We start from the raw sequence: 17,755 nt of genomic DNA on the forward strand, positions 1-17,755 counted from the left end.
CTGTATACTTACCTGTGCTACGTGGCTTTGCTGAAGAGGGCGCGGCTTTTTACCATGTTTGCTGCCTTCACGTGTTATCGGACAAAAGTGTTAAGGTCAAATGAGAGTCCCATATACAAAATTCTGAATAATCAATATGACTTCTTTTTTTTTTTAAACATTTTTTAAATAAAATAAAACTCGATAAATATAAAATTGGTTGTCAGTTTTCGTTGAAGGAATGGTGAAGATTTTCCCACAGCAAGAGCCTGTTGTTGTTTTTTACATCCGATAAGTCGTGAATGCACCATTCACTTAACCTCCAAAACAGGATATTTACGGGAGTCCTTTGAACGCACCATTGGGTCTGATTGACGTGTGTGTCCCGGGGCAAACGTCACCGAGTCCGAAATCCTCCATGGAGCCGCGAAGACCGCGCGAGACGGAGTGGAAGGGTGACTTGAACGATTTGAATGACGCCGAGTTGCCTTCACCTAACCAGCCGTTGTGTTTTTGTGCGTGTCGATAGTCGAGCTACCGGGGCCGGAGTGAGTAACACTCCGGGTAAGAGAGGAGTGGGACCAGCGGCAGCAGCAGGTGCATGTGGATGGCGATAAAACTCAAGACCAACTCCGCTCTCTCCGCACGGATTCGATAAAACACCTCCAGAAGCCGAGTTAAAACGAAGTCTCTATTCGACGGGAATCGCCTTCACTTTTCACCGCTTTCCATCGCCCGGAATTGTGCATTTTAATCCCCAAGAACAGCAGCGTCTCGTCCCGCGAACATGGAGAAAGTGGCCGCGAACTCACCTCAACTAACACGGTGACTCGGGACACTCGCGCCTGTTGTAAACTTTGGTGTTGTTTGTGGAGATAAAACAACAACACGGCGACGGTGGATTCATGGTGAGACTATAGCGCGGATTTCTTTCAGGAGGAGGACGTCACCGGAGCAGAAGAAGAAGAAGAGGTGCGATGGAGAAGAAGAAGAACAAGGCGGCGGCGACGGCGGCCGACAGGAGCCACTCCGCCGCCGGCAGCGCGAAGGACCGAGTGGGCAGGTACAGTGACGTTAGCTCAAAACGTAACGCGGTGGTTGTGAAAACATATATATATTTTTACTGTTTTAGAATGTCGGCGTTATTTTTAAGTAACTTACCTGATAAAGTAAATCCCGGAGCAGGTGATTACTTTAATCCTCATTTCGTGGAAAACGAGCAGTAACGTTAGCTAACTGCTACTTCCGACTGTTCCTCCTCGAGCCAACTCGGGTTATGTATTTTCCTGTTTCACTAAATTAATATAACTGATGAAGGTTGTGATAGTTGTATTTTTTGTCTCATTAATGTAATTTGTAATCCACAATTTTTTAATGAACTTCAATGAAATAACATATTAATAACTACATTTTTACTCAGGCACCTAAACGGACCTCTGCCCTCCAGCTGAAATAATTAGTCTCTTGATTGGTTGATTGACAGGAAATTAATGCCAATATTTATATATATATATCTATATCTATATATATATATATATATATATATATATATATATATATATATAAAGTATTCATTGTTTTAATAATAATTTAAAAAATCTTTTTAATGGATGATAAACTCTATATTTCTGGATTTCAGACGAAAACGAAGCAATTTGATCATGAAAATAAATTGTTGGTTGCAGGTGTACAGTTCTCCTATGGTGGAATAATATTGGTATACCCATTGTTTGCTACTTGGAAAAAAAAAGCAAATGACCACAATGTAAACTAAAACATTTAAGGTCATAGAACCTATGTTGACAATTTCCTTGTCAAGACCAGCGCCACAAGACTGACGGTAGAAGGTCATATAGCAGATTTTTTTTTTTGACTTTTAAGTGGTTCACATTTCTAACTAATGTAATTTGATTTTATTAATCAAATTATGTAAACAAAGGAGTAGTGTAAACCTGGAGCTTTTTGGGGACCTTGAGAGTCTTGGTTTCTGGGACAGGTACAGTTGGTAATCTAGCCTACATGGGAATAATGCACAAATTGTGCCCTCTGTATATAGACTTCACTTCATAGGTCTCTTAATAATCTAATTTGGCTTTTGCCTGCTAATGTTTGCGTTCACATCAGAAATTGGACAAATGGTAATTCAAGTGAAATTGAACTGTTGATAAGTGCCGTTGTCCTCTTAAAAACGGATGTCGCATCCCAACACATTGCTGATCTTTAGGTGCATCTCTTCTTCAGGCATGACTTTGCTCTCATGAAAGGGTTAAGCTGCAGGAAGATAATCGTGTTACCTAAGGCATTAAGTTGAGACACACATACACACACGCACACCCAACTTTTTTTTTTATCCAGAACCAGACTGTAGTTGTAGGTATTTCAGATACAAGTGTTTAAAAAAATTGTTGTTTAAGGTGCACAGTTCTTAATGTGAATGCTTGGCAACTCTTATAATGTGACACACTTGCCTGACAAGAATCCTTTGACGAATTAAATTAGTTGTTGACTGTTTCAAACCTCGTGCTTTTTGGCTCAGGCTGGATCCATACGGCTTTGAGCGCATGGAGGACTTTGACTACGACTCGTACGAGGAGCTCATGTCCGAGTATCTCGCCGTGCTCACAAGGCGGTCCATCAAGTGGTCCAAACTACTCAAGGGCAAAGGCAAGGTGCAGAGGAATGTAAAATGTAAGTGTGAAAACTGAACTCACCCATAATCCTCAAGGAGCGAGTCCTGAATTAAGTGAAAGAGGGGAATTAAAGTGGAATGTTGCCCCTCTCTCTCCCTCCAGTAAAGCGCTATGTGCGGAAGGGGATTCCCAATGAGCACCGGGCTCTGATCTGGATGGCAGCCAGCGGGGCTCAAGACCAGTTAGAGAAGAACCCAGGATACTACCAGTCGCTGCTCGGAGCCCAGCACGACCCCAAACTGGTGGAGACCATCTGCACAGGTCAGCTGTGAGCCCTGGCACACACACATCAAATGAAAAAGACACATAGATCACTTCTTTTATAAATTACACGTGAATCTCTTTGATCAGAGGAAATAACCGTTTGTCATCCAAACATCATGAACATCCAAACGTAAATAAGCCAATTTATGTCTTGTCAATGTGAACCTCATTAAAGGTCTCATGATTACGGTATGTTAGGATTACGAAATGTTCCAGCTGAAAGATTTGTTTTGTACTGACATTGGCATCGCGTGTTTTTTTCCCCCCAGTAAGTAAAATTAGAGATTTTGTTTTAACACGCTGTCAGGGAATTCTTTATTGGATGGCTGCCCCTGTGGCTGATTCAGTTCACTGATTCAGCTCTTCAGTTAATGCTGACAGTGGTGCCACCGGACACACTGCGAAAACCTAAAGGCAACAGTCGGCCACACAGAACACAATGACGATGCCCAACAGTTTGGTGTCTCAGAGCTGGTACGTTTTACAGAATGAGCTGTGTAAGTGACACTTCCCTTCAGCCGAACCTGCTAAAATGCGATAGAATGATATGTGAGATACTGACATCATGGTCTCCAGGATGAAAATGGCACCGCGCTGACAGAACCCCAGGGATGGCGCATTGTTTCAGGTACTGCTGAAATGAAGTAATAGAGAGTTACTGTATAGTGATTGTAAAATGATCCTTCTCCCCCCGAAGTGAAGAATGGGCAGAAGAAAGACTGTCAGTGCTTCGGTATTTAGTTTCCACAGCTGTCTTGAGCAGGGTGGAGTCCTAACAGCTGCACATGCAGCCACAACATCTAGAAAAGTTTCAAGTTACTGTTTGCACATAACGTCAACGTGAGAGTGAGGCTGCAGAGTTTTTCTCTCCCCTTGGTGCTTCTCATTCACTCACACTCATGTCTGTATCGTGACACAAGCACACAGCAACAGGGCGATGATTGGCGTCTGTGTGGTATTTTCTCTCAAGACTTGAACAGAACATTTCCAGACAACATCCAGTTCCGCAAGACGTCAAACCCGTGTCTGCAGAAGGCGCTGTACAACGTGCTGCTGGCCTACGGTCACCACAATCCCACCGTGGGCTACTGCCAGGTAATACTGAATAACTGCAGAATACTACACTTGGTATTGATTTTCTGAATCTGTGTTTGTTGTGTGGTATTGGTGAGGATTATGGGACAAAAGTTCACTCAAATTGTCCTTTTTTATCTTTACAAGCAAAATAAAGTAAACAATGCTTTTGAATTTATATTTTGACGTGTTCATTCAAGTAGAGATGAAACTGTTAATCGATGACCAAATAAATAGCCAACTATTTTGATAATCGATTAATCGGTTCAAGTAGTTTTTAGGGGGGGGAAGTCAAAATTCTATGATATCAGCTTATTAAATGGGAATATTTTCCAATTTCTTTGCTCTAGGGCAGCAACTCACGATTATTATCATAATCCATTAATCTGTCGATTATTTTCTCGATTAATTGATTCGTTTTTTTGGTCCATAAAATGTCATAAAATTTTGAAAAATGTCAATTGTGTTTCCCAAAACCCAAAACCATTTTTTTATTTCGTCCACACAAACTAAAGATATTTAGTTTATTGGTCACAGAGGAGCAAAGAAACCAACGACTTGAACCGATTAATGGATTATCAAAATAGTTGGCTATTAATTTCGTAATCGATTACTAAGTGATTAACTGTTGCAGCTCTTCTTTGCTCCTCTATGACAGTAAACTAAATATGTTTGGTGTGTGGACACAACAAAATATCATCTTGGGGTTTGGGAGACACATTGGTCGACATTTTTTTGCCCTTTTTTGTGCCATTTTATGGGCCAAAAAATGAATCGAGAAAATGATCGACGGTTTAATAGATAATAAAAACAATTTTCTTACGGCATTATAATATCAACACTTATTTCAGTCATTACTCCCAGGCAGGAAGTATGTTTTTGTGTCAGTGTCAGCTCTGTGTAGTCAAATAATAATGTCAATAATTTGAAAGGCAAATTTCCTTCACATCACGCAGCTTGTTTTGCAATTCAAACGAGCAGCAGGATGTTGATGGTCTCATCTCTTGTTGAGTCTTCTTAACTAGAGCCCATTCATCTCTGATCATACTCTGGTAGCCTGCTTCAGTTGGGGAAGGTTATATTCCCTCTTATTTCATGTCCACTGTTCACTTTGCTTTGTTCTAGAGCTCCTCTCCATGTGTGTCTCTCTCTTTTATCCACAGGGGATGAACTTCATAGCCGGGTACCTGCTTATCATCACAAAAGATGAAGAGAAATCCTTCTGGCTGATGGATGCACTACTCGGCAGGATTTTGCCAGGTGTGTGTGTGTGTGTCTGTATACGTGTGTGTATACACACTAAATTGGCCCCGTCCTGCCAACTGTATTGTGCAAGTGTATTGTGCTCTGGTTGTTCCTTTTGCTCCAGGCTCAGAATAATCTCGTCAGAGGTCACGTGATCTTTATCTGTCTGTGGCTTAAGACCTACACTGTGTTTTCATTTGGAACTTACACTCACTCAAATTTATGGAATGTCAATATCAATTTTAAAAAAAGTTGGTAGCAGTTTGAAAGGAGTAACAATCAGCTGTTTTGTGTGAGACAAAAAACACTCAATTCGGTTTTACTATTCTAGATGTAAATCCATCTTTTTTTTTTCTTTCAGAAATGCAGCTTATTAATTAATTGAGATGTACTGCAAAAAGTGAAACTCACAATCGTGTGTGTGTCTGTGTGCGTGTGTGTTTATAGACTACTACAGTCCAGCCATGCTGGGGCTAAAGACGGACCAGGAGGTGTTAGGGGAGCTACTGAAAATAAAAGTCCCCAGCGTGTGGCAGACCATGGTGGATCAGAACGTCATGTGGACCCTGGTGGTCTCCCGGTGGTTCATTTGCCTCTACATAGACGTCTTGCCAGTGGAGGTGAGTGTCAACACGTCACTGCAATTTATCACAATTTCTTTATATTAAAGGGGCAGGAAGTGATTTCTAATCCAAAACACTTTTTGTGAAGTTCTGTGTGTGCGCTGGAAAGAAATCCAGTTTATCGGCACAACCCTCTCTGTAAATTGAAAACAACAGTGTGTGAAATTGGTAAACATCACTCCCCGACACCTTAAGGAGACGTGCTAGCGCTACATGCTACAACTCAGGGGTTTTTGGCCTCGTGGTTAGCGCGTCGCAGTCCCGTACCCGAGACTGCGGGTTCGATCCCCGACCACGGCGGTCAGGAAATTAATAATCTTTCTCCAAATTCCCTTACTGCACCTTTAAGATGTTTGGGAAAGATTTGTGGTTTCTAATCTCCCAAACATTACAAAACAACATTCATAGCTCAGCACAATCACTCAATGTTTTGGTTTGCTGGTTTTAGTAGACTCACAAAACAGACTATGGCCAGTCCACCATATAAAACAATCCCTGTTGTTTCTTACTCCCTCTGTTGGCCTGGAGTGGGTGTGACATGTCACTCGTAGCAGTTCATGCTATTCCCTCAAGAATTCACTCTACCCTGAGGCACCTTTGCCAACGAGTAGCAGTTGTTAGAACATGACTTCTCAATAATTTCACCACCAGGATTGATTCAGAGTCACTGCCACACTGTCTGAGCTTCTCTCTTCTCCCCTTGAAACAAAAACACGAGTAACTTTTAAAGCAGATGTTAAAGTACTGTAGCTGGAATTGAGCATAACAGTGAAGATATGGGGGAAAAAAATACATTGATTGTTCAACTCACTTTATTTTCAGTTTTATGATGATTATTTTCATGTATTTTTCTGTGCACTAGAAATACAGCAAGTCATTAAAATATTCTAACAAATGATGACCAATAGTGTTTATGCATTTTCAGTAGTTCTTACACTCGCTGATTGAACTTGGATATGACTCTTTACACAACATACTGTAACTGGTGGTTGTTGTCGTCTAATCAGTCTTATCACTTACTAACATCTCTAGACATTTGGTCAATCCACAGGTTAAACTTCATAAACTTCATCACGACATGTTCCTGGTAGGATTTTCCTTCTACGATGTTGTTGTTTTTTTGCAGACTGTTCTGCGGATCTGGGATTGCATGTTCTACGAGGGATCGAAAATCCTCTTCCGCGTAGCCCTGACGCTGATCCACCACAACCAGGCTCCGATCCAACAGGCCCAGTCACTGCCAGACGTCTGCCAGATCTTCAAGCAGATCACTCACGGACCATTTGTTGACGAATGCCACACTTTCATGCAGGTAAAACGAGACGGATGAATGAAAGGACAAACATCCCTTTTTGTAATTGGCTTTCTTTAATTCCATAATCCTGCCGTTTCCTCACCTTTCCCAGAAAATCTTCTCTGAACCGGGAAGTCTCTCCATGGCAACCCTGACTAAGCTGCGGGCGACATGTCGATCTCGCATCATCGCAGAAGAGTCGTGACCCAAACTGACTCACCTGTCGCTCAATCTCAAAACACATTCCACGGGGGGGAAAACAACCCAGCAGCTTTTTTTGCACCTTTTTTCAGAATACCTGTCACAATAACTACATGTAGTTTTTTTGTCTTAATCATTTCCATACAATCTACATGTGTGTGTGTGTGTGTATATGATCATGTGAGAATATTCATTGCAATGTACTGCATGAGCTGACTATTCCATTTGAAATCAACACGTGCTGTAGTTTATCTTAAGTTAATATTCTTTTGGTAAAATGTTGAATGATGCACTTTACTACAAAAAGTCAGAGACACTGAAGAGAACAGATTTGGCGGCAAATTTCCCGGTCAGATGAAGTATGTGTTGCACAATGTCAACGCAGGCCTACTGCATTTCACATTGTAGTCTCAGTAATGAATATTATATGGGGGGACACGCCAAAACAATCCAGTGTGAATCATATTGATTTCATGACAGAAACATCTTAAAAAAATTCTTTATCTAATGTATTCATTTCAAGTGCATTATGGTAAAGCGATGTAAACACAATTCGAAGGGCTGCTCTCTTTTCTAACAATGGCATTTCAACTTTGTTCTGTGTCTGGGGTTTGTTGCCCTGCAGACAGCCGTAGTACTATTATCAGATTTCGATTCACTGGACAGAAATAACCTTGGTGTCGATCTAAGTCTTGTGTAATACACACCTGCTTGAACAGCTCTCAGTAAACGGCCCTTTTTTACTTCACACACTCCTCGATTAAACCAATCATAAACGGTACTGTAGCACGAAATACTCATGGGGAAAAAAACTGTCCTGAAATTCTAAGATCTTTATTAACTTTCAGTTAGATGCATAATAGAAAACGAGATCACGTCATTTTCTATAAAAAAAAAAAATAAAGGATCAAATCACTACAATGTACATTTCTTTTTTTAGGAGAAGGCGGCCGAAATCACGACTAGAGAATGAACCCATGCACCTGTTCACTCGTCCTGTTAAATGAGACGGAAGAGTTACGCAGTTACCTTATTGAGCCTCGGTCCACTGATGGGGCGGTTTAAGCTTTTAGCAGATTCCAGGCTTTCCCTTCTCTTAAGTCATCTTATGCTCGTGAAATTAAACAGAAAAGCAGTCGGCATGAGTACTAATAAAACTCCCAGGAAGGGGGCTTGGAGAGCACATACCTGTGCCAAGGCTAACACCCAATCACCAGGTTATAAAGAAGAGAGGTGAAAAATAAGTTCTGGAAGCGCACCAAATTTTTAATGGGTTCTTCGTTGGGTCATGTCGTTTTTTGTTGCGTGATCCTGATGATCAACAAACGGACAAACAAACGCAGATGGATGAAAACATAACAACAAACAGCAGTTCAAGCAAATTTCAACTGATTCCTAGAGCAGAGCCAAGCAGCTGATGGTCAACTTAGTAAAGCGAATTCAAACGTTCCCTCCATCCTCGATTATGTGGTGTCCTCTTCACGCTTCACCGTTTAAAATTTAGCAGATGTTTTTGCTTCAGGTCATTCCACGGAAAAGCCGAGAGGAAAAATAAAACATCCAGAGGTCACACAGGATGCGCACACACACAAAAAAAAACAGTACAACATGCCGTCACCACGGAGAAAAGAACTTATTCCATTCACTCATGTTCCGAGTCCAATTGCTCATTCACACGCTAAGGCTCGTCCCTCCACTGTTCAGTTCGTCGGGGGTACTCCATTCAGATGGTCTGGTATCCGGCGTGGCTCCTCCTCCTGCCTATTAGGTACGCGATGAGCACGATCAGCACCAGGCCGGCGAGGGCCGCCCCGACGACGATGGGGATGAGCATCTGGTCCTGGTCCATCTGACACTCCTCCGCTGCGGACGGAAAAAGGCGGAAAAATTTGAAATGTTCAAGCCCCGTCAGTGAACACTCGACCCAGAGTCTCTACTCACATCTCTGATTAGATATTATCTTCAGCGATTCGCATGCGGGAGCTGAGATCCGTTGGGTTTCCTCGGAGGGACTCGTGTACACCAGTCGTAGTAGGAAAAGGCTTCACAGTACGAAACATTTATTCCCCCTGTTTGTGAAACCTCACAGATGTATCCAAACCCAAAGTATTCTCCGTACAGAAAGGTATACCACGGTAAGAAAAAACCATATGGCTTGGTCGGTTTGTGAATCTCAACCGAACAATGCTAGTTGACTTCAAAGCGATGCTCACAAACTTTAAAGGCACAAGGCATCAAAACCGCTGTGACCTCAAAGCTACTTCTCTTAAAATGACAGTAACATGCTTCCCTAGTAAGACATAAAATACTAAACAAGATACAAACTGCACTTGTGTAACTTTTTCTGCAGCAGAAATGGCAACAAGCAGAGTTTCCAGACACACGATAATTTTTGCATTTGTGCGATAATTTTGCCCTCTGTACGATGCCTGATCAATAAATCCAAAATTCCTCTACTCAATGTATGATCATTTCATAATTTAGTGACGGAATTACGAGTTGTAATAATTTATATTGTAAAATTTGGATCCCACGTCTGTGTGGCGATGAACATGAACATGGACCATGTTTTTTTTTACACATCTCTTACGTCAGCACCTTTTTTTTAAATTTTGATTTAAAAAAAAATTTAATAATAGCAACTCTCATATCCACAGTGTTCCACCTCCGTGTGAAACGTCCAAGGAGAAGATTGATTACACTCGGCCAGCAATAGCTGAATTTTGCTTGGGGTAAAAACTGCTCAGAGGTAAACACGTCTAACTCTCTCCATTAATTAACTAAAGGTCACTGATTTACATGTTGTATATCTTTTGTTTAATCTGTACAATAATGTAATAATGATGAGCTGTGGTTTTCTGGGGAGTTGTATACTGGTATTCTGGATGTTTTCATCTTATTATTGGCAAGAAAGCAATTTATCAAAGCTACAGTGTGTAATTTTTGTACTCCTCTGGCGGCATCTGGTGGTAAAGTTGCAAACTGCAACCAACTGAGCACCTGACAGGGGACACTTTACCGTGACGCACCGCTGACTCTGATAATTCACTGTGAGTGCGACGTATCTTGAACCGTTTGGTGCAACAACCGTATTCAACACGACGTAGCAAACATGGCGACTCACACGGAGGTCGGGTCCACCTCATGGAACTATATTTAACTCATTCAAAGTTGACGAAAAAACTATACATTATACATGTATGAACACATCGTTAAGGAAAATATATTCCATTACTGTGAATAATTTCTCCTAAATATTACACACTGTAGCTTTAAGCACTTTTCCCAATTCGGCAGTGTTCCATTAAATCTGCATGTTTCTACAAACGGCATACAAAATGTTAACAGCTCGCAACCGCGCACTTTATTTGAATGAAAATTCCGTCTGATTATCAGACTAAGGCGGCCCAAGACCAAAGGACAAAAGGAAATTTGGAATACAAAGGCTTAAGGAGGGGGAAAAAAGCAGTTGTACCTGTTGCGAACTGGTTGGTGGTGAGTCCAAAGGGTTGGACCTGCAGTCTGAATGTGTTCAGAGAGAAGGTCGGTTCCACAACCAGAGTTTGCGCTGCGCTGCACATGTAGGAGCGGCCCAGCGTGCTGCGCAGGTAGTCCAGACTAGCGTTACTGGCTGAGAATGGAGCTGGGGAGAGGAGGGGAAGACGATTTCATCGAAATCAAACCATTAGAAAAACAAAAAAGGAACAAGGGCGCGTTCGCTTATCGTTGTACAATTCGCATACCAATCATATCAGGCCAAATGGCGAGCAGAGCTAACCCGCTCAGGTGGTACTTGCTGGTCGTGGAGTTCTGTGGACGGGAGGAGGAGGAACTGAGTGGATACTTGTATCTACGCATACACGACAACAAAAACAAAGCGCTCACGCAAACCAGAAAAGAGGGATGCATTTACCAAGGTGAAGGTGAAGTTGAGTGTGGTGGCTTGCTCTTGTGTCAAAACCAAGGTAGCTCTGCTGGCTTCACATGATCCCGACGCATTTGTCAGATGAGGAGTCAGGTTTACTAGATGCTGGACCGTCTGGAATACGGGGCGGGAAAAATTGGTTAGGGTCCCTTCAAGGTAGTTAAAAATCATTTCAACACTAAGTTTTCTGTGCGATGTCCCCACGTCACCTTATTCTGAGATTTAGACACGTAGGAGATGTTGAACTGCAGTCCCATCTGGGCCAGGAGACACACGCTGCCGTTGTTGTCTACAGAGTAGGTGCCCTGCTCGGGTGTCCCAGGAGGGGTCGGTACCGGAGCAGCAGTGGTGGACGGCGCTGTCGTGCTGGCCGTATCCGCCGTGCATACGCTTTCTATGACAAGAAAAAGGGTTCAATCGACCATAGTCCTCTTCAAGAGCGAGAACACAACTAAGCTGTTTTCAGACGTGAAGGTTTCCCAGAGTTTGCCGTTCACGTATGGAGAACGCCGCAGGAGATGGTCCCTGGGTAGAGCGCCCACTCCCCTTGCTATGAATCTTCCAGGGACGTCTTCTGGACATTTTTACCAGGGGGTTGGCAGGAAAAGTTGCAGAAAATGCCCAGACCTCAGTGCATGTCTCAAAGCAGCTCTAGAAGGAAAGCACATGCCCCTGCCAGGGGCCAAACGCCCTGTCTCACCATGTTAGAGACAGCCTGGATCCACCTGTTCATCCAGATCTGCCCCAGCACCACTCCACGCAATCTTAACGGGAAATCGGCTGAGTGGTTTTGGAGTAATCCTACCGACAACCACGCACAACCTCCTGCGGGGAAGGTAATCAGAGTCATACCTGCTGGACTCAGGTCATTTCCGGGCATGTACGCCTCCAGCTTCATGTCGGAGAACGTGACGGTGGCTCCGCCAACGCTGAATGCCGAGGGGCTCATACAGCGGAAGGTGGTGTTGACCGCTGCCCAGATCCCAACGGACGACGACACCACCGTGACCACATCTAGGACACAATCAAACGCGGCAAATGACTGACATCTGTTACATACGCTCTGTCGCGAATGAGCCCGTTTGTCCTGCGTGAGCGACACATTTAAAGGTGACATATTATGCAAAAGTAACTTTTTCAGTATGTGTGCACATAAATGTGGGTATTTGTGATGCGTGCCGTCCCACAAACTTTTAAAATAGGTTTTCATTTATTTGTTGGCTGGCTGAGCCCTACAGCTCCGAACAACTGCTTCAGATTTCTCTCCCACTGTGATGTCACAGTTGGACTCTTTTGGGGGTAACCCCCGCCTGCAATCTGAGAATCTCCACTCCTCTGGTAAAGGGGAAGTGACATTTTTCTACAAGTTTTGAAAGTGGTTGACCAATCATAACAGACTGGGCCAGCTGGCCAATCAGAGCAGACTGGGCTTTTTCATCGGGAGGCGGGGCTAAAAATAAATCCAGCCGTTTGCGACGGAGGATAAAAATAGAAGCTGCAGGAATGTGCAGTATGAGAACACTGATGCCTTTCCTGAACATTAGATGTAAAACTTCACAAGTGGTAACATAAATTAAAAGTACGAACCTGAATATGAGCATACATATGTCACCTTTAATAATCTATTCTGTTTAATCTGCTGTAGCTCCTCTTTGCACCATACACTGTTTTTTAGATTTAAATGCTATGATAAAATATTTTTTTACTTGCCTAATATTTTTGTTTGATGTGAAAGTTAACTTGTATTTAATCACACTTGACAACAACTTCAATCTGTACTGTTTGTGGGGAGTGTTTGCTCTCACCGGAGCTGTTGGCGTCCGGGAAGGTCGACGCGTCGCTGAGGTTGTACTGCAGCGTCAGGTTGGCGACGCTGTACACACTCCCATTGGAGGAGAAGCTCAGGCCCAGCGCGTGGCCCGGTCCGAACACCGCCACCAGCCACGGGAGGCCGCCGCCTGCGCCACACGAGCTGCTGACCGCATCGACTGTGGCGGAGGCGGGCAGAGCGAATTGCACTGTTCTCTGAGGAAAAGACAAAGTGTTTTTTTAGGCTGGTGATACAACTGGAGGGGAATCCGGCAGAGATTTGAAAACCTGAACACTGCTGTGGCTGGCTGTACACACTGTGCTCCTGGAGGTGGTGTTGTATGTGACGGAGAAGGACGCAGAAAGCTCCGCCTTAATGCAGGTGGAGTTCCCCTCGTTCACCTGGAGAGTAACAGCCTGAATACAACCTGCAGGGGAGAAAACAATGACCACGGATGAAATGATGAAGTAATAAAGGGGAAAACGTGTCAAGCGTTTGGATAAGTTTACAGCATGGATATTAGAATACAGTAGAGCTGCAACAGTTAATCGATTAGTAATCGATTACTAAATTAGTCGTTAACTATTTTGATAATCGAATAATCGGTTCAAGTAGTTTTATAGGAGAAAAAAAAGTCAAAATTCTCTGATTTCATCTTCTTAAATGTGAATATCTTCTGGTTTCTTTGCAACTCTGTCACAGTAAGACTTAATATTTTTGGTGTTTGGACAAATCAAAAAACATCGTCTTGGAGTTTTGGGAAACACAATCTTCATTTTTCACAATTCTATGACATTTTATGGACCAAACAACCAATGGATTAATCGAGAAAAATAATCGAGAAAAGTAATCGACAGATTAATCGATTATGAAAACAATCGTTAGTTGCCGCCCTGGAATACAGACTTGTAAATAAATATGAGTATTCATTATCAGGTTTTTATTTGACTTGCGTTGTTAAATAAATTGGCATGCAGCCAATTAAAACAGTGATGATTGGTAAAACATAAGCTGTTACATGAGTCCATGTTGAACATATACACTAAAGCAGTTCACACAAACCACCACCAGAGGTCAGCAGACGGCTAAAAGTGAGGCATCTATACCACAAACCCGCCCAGAATAGATCCTTTTTTATGACATGTGAAAGCAGGAAAACCAAAATATTACCACAAAAAGAAAGAAAGAAAGAAAAGATGTCAGCTGTGTCGCATTCAGGTGAGCAATTCCCCGGTTTTGGTTTTGCACACGTTGGCTTGTATGATATACACAATGGCATGCAGGAGGGGCTTCCTTTGATGGAACAAATGGCCATACTAATTTGAATCGAAGCAGAATCACTCAGCCAACTTGGCAACTTGTGCACTTGCATTTTAAAACTATGAGTATCTTTATGCCCTGGAAGCTGCCATCTCACGGTGTTGTGTGTCGACGAATGTGCCACAGGGGCTGTTCTTCAACAGGGGCTCTACGGGACTTATCATCCCCTACGACTCTCGTCCTTACTCAGCCATTTCATGACGCAGTAACGCCATACAGCAGTTTTCCAGCGCTTCAGACGACCCAGAAGTTGTCGAGGCAGCGTGTCTCTCAAATGTGGCAGACTCCTCCTCCTGGCCCCCCCCCCCGTGCTACTGGTACTAATGCCATAACTCGCTTACCTTGCGACACAGCGGACTGACTGAACCGCTGCCTCTTTCACTTCCCCTTATCTTCCTCCATCTTTCAACATTAATACAATCTACTGATCCTGATTGGAAAAACGATGGTGTGCTTCAGTCTGTTGGTCACCCCCCCCCCCCCAAACTGCCTCGCTGAAACTTGACCCCGGGGTAACCTCAGTTCAGCCTGCAAACCACACAGTTTACACAACACTTAAATGATCTGATCATGAAAGGGGGGGGGGGGGGGCGCGCGGCCGTGTGTACAAAGTATGAAGCTGCAGATGAAAGTCAGTGTGGTGAGAATAACAGAAGAAGGTGATAGCATCCGGTCGAGGGGAAACCTTTGCTCTGGTGGCTTTTAAAACTCCGCAGTTCACGCTTGAGCAAAAGAGCCTCGACGCGTTGATGAGTGGAAGACGAGACTGAAAACAAAAACTACAGTTGTATATGTTTTATAAAACATACTGCAACTTCTTGAACTACATCAAAATATCACTCCGTTTCCCTGCTGGCAGCCATTGAACGGGTCATAAACACACACGGCCAGGCCTCACTGTGCTGCTCTGTTCTGACACAAAGCCGTCATGGCAGTCACATGAAGCGCTCAAATGACACAACAATGAGGCCGATGTGCCGGTGCACAACATTAACAAAACCCGGGGATTACAGTGGAACAGAATAGATCCGAATAGAATAGAATAGAATGAAGTCCAGGGACTTCTCGGGTCTGCTTTCACCAGAACACCTACAAGGACAGCTGACCTTTGGATTTTGGACTTTGGAAAAGACAGTTTCCTGTGGAAACCTTCAAATGCCGTGGGTTATATTACACGCTGTACATCGAGTCAAGCCATGAAGTGGTCAAGTGGTTTAAAATGAAAGAGACTGACTTGTTCCTTTAACGTATACATAATGCCAAGTGCAAACATAACTGTATAGCTTCGTTTAGACATTGCCAATTCATCTGCTGTTTATCTTCTGTAATAATAAATGAGCTATAGGGCTACAATGGAAAATTGTTTTTAAAAATAATTAAACTATCGATCATTTTTGTCAGAAAAGGAGGAAAACCCATTTTTTGCCGAAAGCCCAAGGTGGCATCTTCAAATGTTCCGAATTCTACATGATAACTTGACCATCAACGGAGACCAGTGAAGAAGTATTCATATCTTTTGCTGGAGGAAAAGCACTAATGCCTTATTTTTATCTTATTTTGTCCATTGAAAGGTAAATTCCTGCATTGAGCATTATGAAGGAAAAGTTGTTGCTCCCTGTTACTGTCATACTACAATATCATTAGATTAGTATTACTGGTGCGCAGCCAGGTGAGGATTTAAGTCCTGTTTTTCTTCATGAATTGATTCAATTGGTGGTTTGGTATAAAAGTGAAACATTCAACTAGCGTGTGTTTGTATTTCTTATATTTTGCACTTTGATATTTTGTAAGGTGTGTTGCGTGACTGACACCTGCTGCTGTAACACAGTTTGGGATCAATCAAGTACATGTTCATATCTCTATATCTATCTAGCATCTACATTGATAACCAGGTAACTGTTTCAGATATGGTCAAGCAAAAATAGTACAAATAAATATAAACGTAAAAATAAATAAATAAAATGTTCCTGCTACTCAAATGAGGCCCTTTTTTTCTTAAATTTGGCTTTTGGGACTTTTGTTTGTGCAAAACAAGAAAATGCAAAGTCAATGTCTCCATGGCTTCTGTTTTTATTTTTCATTTTTAATTTGAATTACGAGTCTGATGAATGGACGAAGTGAACAATTGGAATGTTGCGGCCCCTGCAATTTTGCTTGGTCACATTTCACTGCTTGCAGCGTGTTGTCGAACGACTGCGTCGCATCTGCGCGATTATTCGACTCCTCGACGGAACCAGGGCAGGTGCAGCGACGCTCGGTCCAACGGCCGAGTCGCTGTTACAACCGCAAAGAAACAACGACGACGACAACAACAACAACAACAACAACAACAACGACGACGACGACGACGACCACCACGACGCACTCACCTGGAGCCGCGCAGCAGGCGACGAGCAGCGCGCACAGAGCGCCGCGGAGTTTCATCCTGCGCGTCACGGCGCGTCACGGCGCAGACTTCACCTCGTCTCTGCGCAGGAGGACCGGATGAACACGACCGACCGAATACCAGAGGAGGAGGAGGAGGAGGAGGAGGAGAGGGTTGTGTGGTTGCCGTCAACCGGCAGGTCGGTCGGTCGGTCGGTGGAGCGACGAGCTGCACTCGACTTCACGGAGCGTTCAACAACCCGATGCGTCACCGTGGTGGGGGTTGTTGTTGTTGTTGTTGTTGTTGTTGTTGTTGCTGCTGCTGTTGCTGTTTACGTTTTCCTCTGCGGTCTGACGATAGAAGGAGCCGAGTTCTGGAGTGTTTCGTGAAGCCGAGCAGAGAAGGAATCGCGTCGATGTCGGTCAACAGCCACAGTGACGGAATAAACCATGTCCCGTCATGTGAACCGCTCGTTCACAGCCACAGTCACGTGAGACGCCACCACCCCTCCCTCCTCCTCCTCCTCCTCCTCCTCCCTCCCTCCTCCTCCTCCTCCTCCCTCCCTCCCTCCCTCAGGCCAGTCAGAGCTCTATGATAAAACACATAATAGCCCTATAATAAAACATTCAAAACGTCACAAGGTAAAGCATCATTTTATCCTGTGTGTAAAAAATGATAATGCAATTGCTGCTGTTGACTGAGGGTTTTTTTACTGAATGGATATGTGATAGCGACACGGTGTGAAGAGAGAGACCCACCTGATGAGAGAGAAGGGGGGAATGAACTGCCAGGAATTATTATTACAGTGAAAACTCACACGAGAGACACAACAGGGGTTGATTCATTAAAATAATAATTATAATAATAATTAAAAAATGTAATAATAACATGAAGTAACTCGTTGGCTTCGGTTGGTTTTGTTTGGTTGCTTTGCCATAATCATCCCTCGCTCTTTCCATTCAAAA

The 17,755-nt window shown here is 43.3% G+C and overlaps 2 protein-coding genes across 2 annotated transcripts; one reads left to right on the forward strand and one right to left on the reverse strand.

Moving 5' to 3' along the window:
• The first annotated feature begins 336 nt into the window (after window positions 1–336).
• On the forward strand, window positions 337–8,979 carry grtp1a (growth hormone regulated TBC protein 1a). Its single transcript, XM_035627377.2, has 8 exons — window positions 337–1,042; window positions 2,516–2,667; window positions 2,772–2,930; window positions 3,904–4,028; window positions 5,171–5,267; window positions 5,700–5,872; window positions 7,002–7,187; window positions 7,282–8,979. Exons 1-8 carry the CDS (start codon window positions 957–959, stop codon window positions 7,372–7,374), a joined length of 1,071 nt encoding a protein of 356 aa, XP_035483270.2. The 5' UTR covers window positions 337–956; the 3' UTR covers window positions 7,375–8,979.
• lamp1a (lysosomal associated membrane protein 1a) lies at window positions 8,184–17,284 on the reverse strand. Its single transcript, XM_035627374.2, has 9 exons — window positions 16,795–17,284; window positions 13,423–13,532; window positions 13,101–13,320; window positions 12,148–12,309; window positions 11,505–11,689; window positions 11,284–11,409; window positions 11,114–11,180; window positions 10,846–11,013; window positions 8,184–9,233 (listed from the first exon to the last, which is right to left on the reverse strand). The coding sequence occupies exons 1-9, from the start codon at window positions 16,847–16,849 to the stop codon at window positions 9,094–9,096; spliced, it is 1,233 nt and encodes a 410-aa protein (XP_035483267.2). The 5' UTR covers window positions 16,850–17,284; the 3' UTR covers window positions 8,184–9,093.
• Window positions 17,285–17,755: the final 471 nt, after the last annotated feature.

The sequence above is a fragment of the Scophthalmus maximus genome, chromosome 4 (assembly GCF_022379125.1).
Source record: "Scophthalmus maximus strain ysfricsl-2021 chromosome 4, ASM2237912v1, whole genome shotgun sequence".
In the NCBI taxonomy this organism is placed as follows: domain Eukaryota; kingdom Metazoa; phylum Chordata; class Actinopteri; order Pleuronectiformes; family Scophthalmidae; genus Scophthalmus; species Scophthalmus maximus.

Bases quoted from the DNA above. Each gene is read 5' to 3' on its own strand.
- grtp1a (XM_035627377.2), top strand. From the start codon at position 957: ATGGAGAAGAAGAAGAACAAGGCGGCGGCGACGGCGGCCGACAGGAGC. The intron at 2,931-3,903 runs GTCAGCTGTGAG...TTTTCTCTCAAG, and splicing joins GGTGGAGACCATCTGCACAG to ACTTGAACAGAACATTTCCA. The intron at 7,188-7,281 runs GTAAAACGAGAC...CACCTTTCCCAG, and splicing joins AATGCCACACTTTCATGCAG to AAAATCTTCTCTGAACCGGG.
- lamp1a (XM_035627374.2), bottom strand. From the start codon at position 16,849: ATGAAACTCCGCGGCGCTCTGTGCGCGCTGCTCGTCGCCTGCTGCGCG. The intron at 13,533-16,794 runs GTGAGTGCGTCG...TCTCCCCTGCAG, and splicing joins CGCCTGCTGCGCGGCTCCAG to GTTGTATTCAGGCTGTTACT. The intron at 11,690-12,147 runs GTATGACTCTGA...TTCTTGTCATAG, and splicing joins AAATGACCTGAGTCCAGCAG to AAAGCGTATGCACGGCGGAT.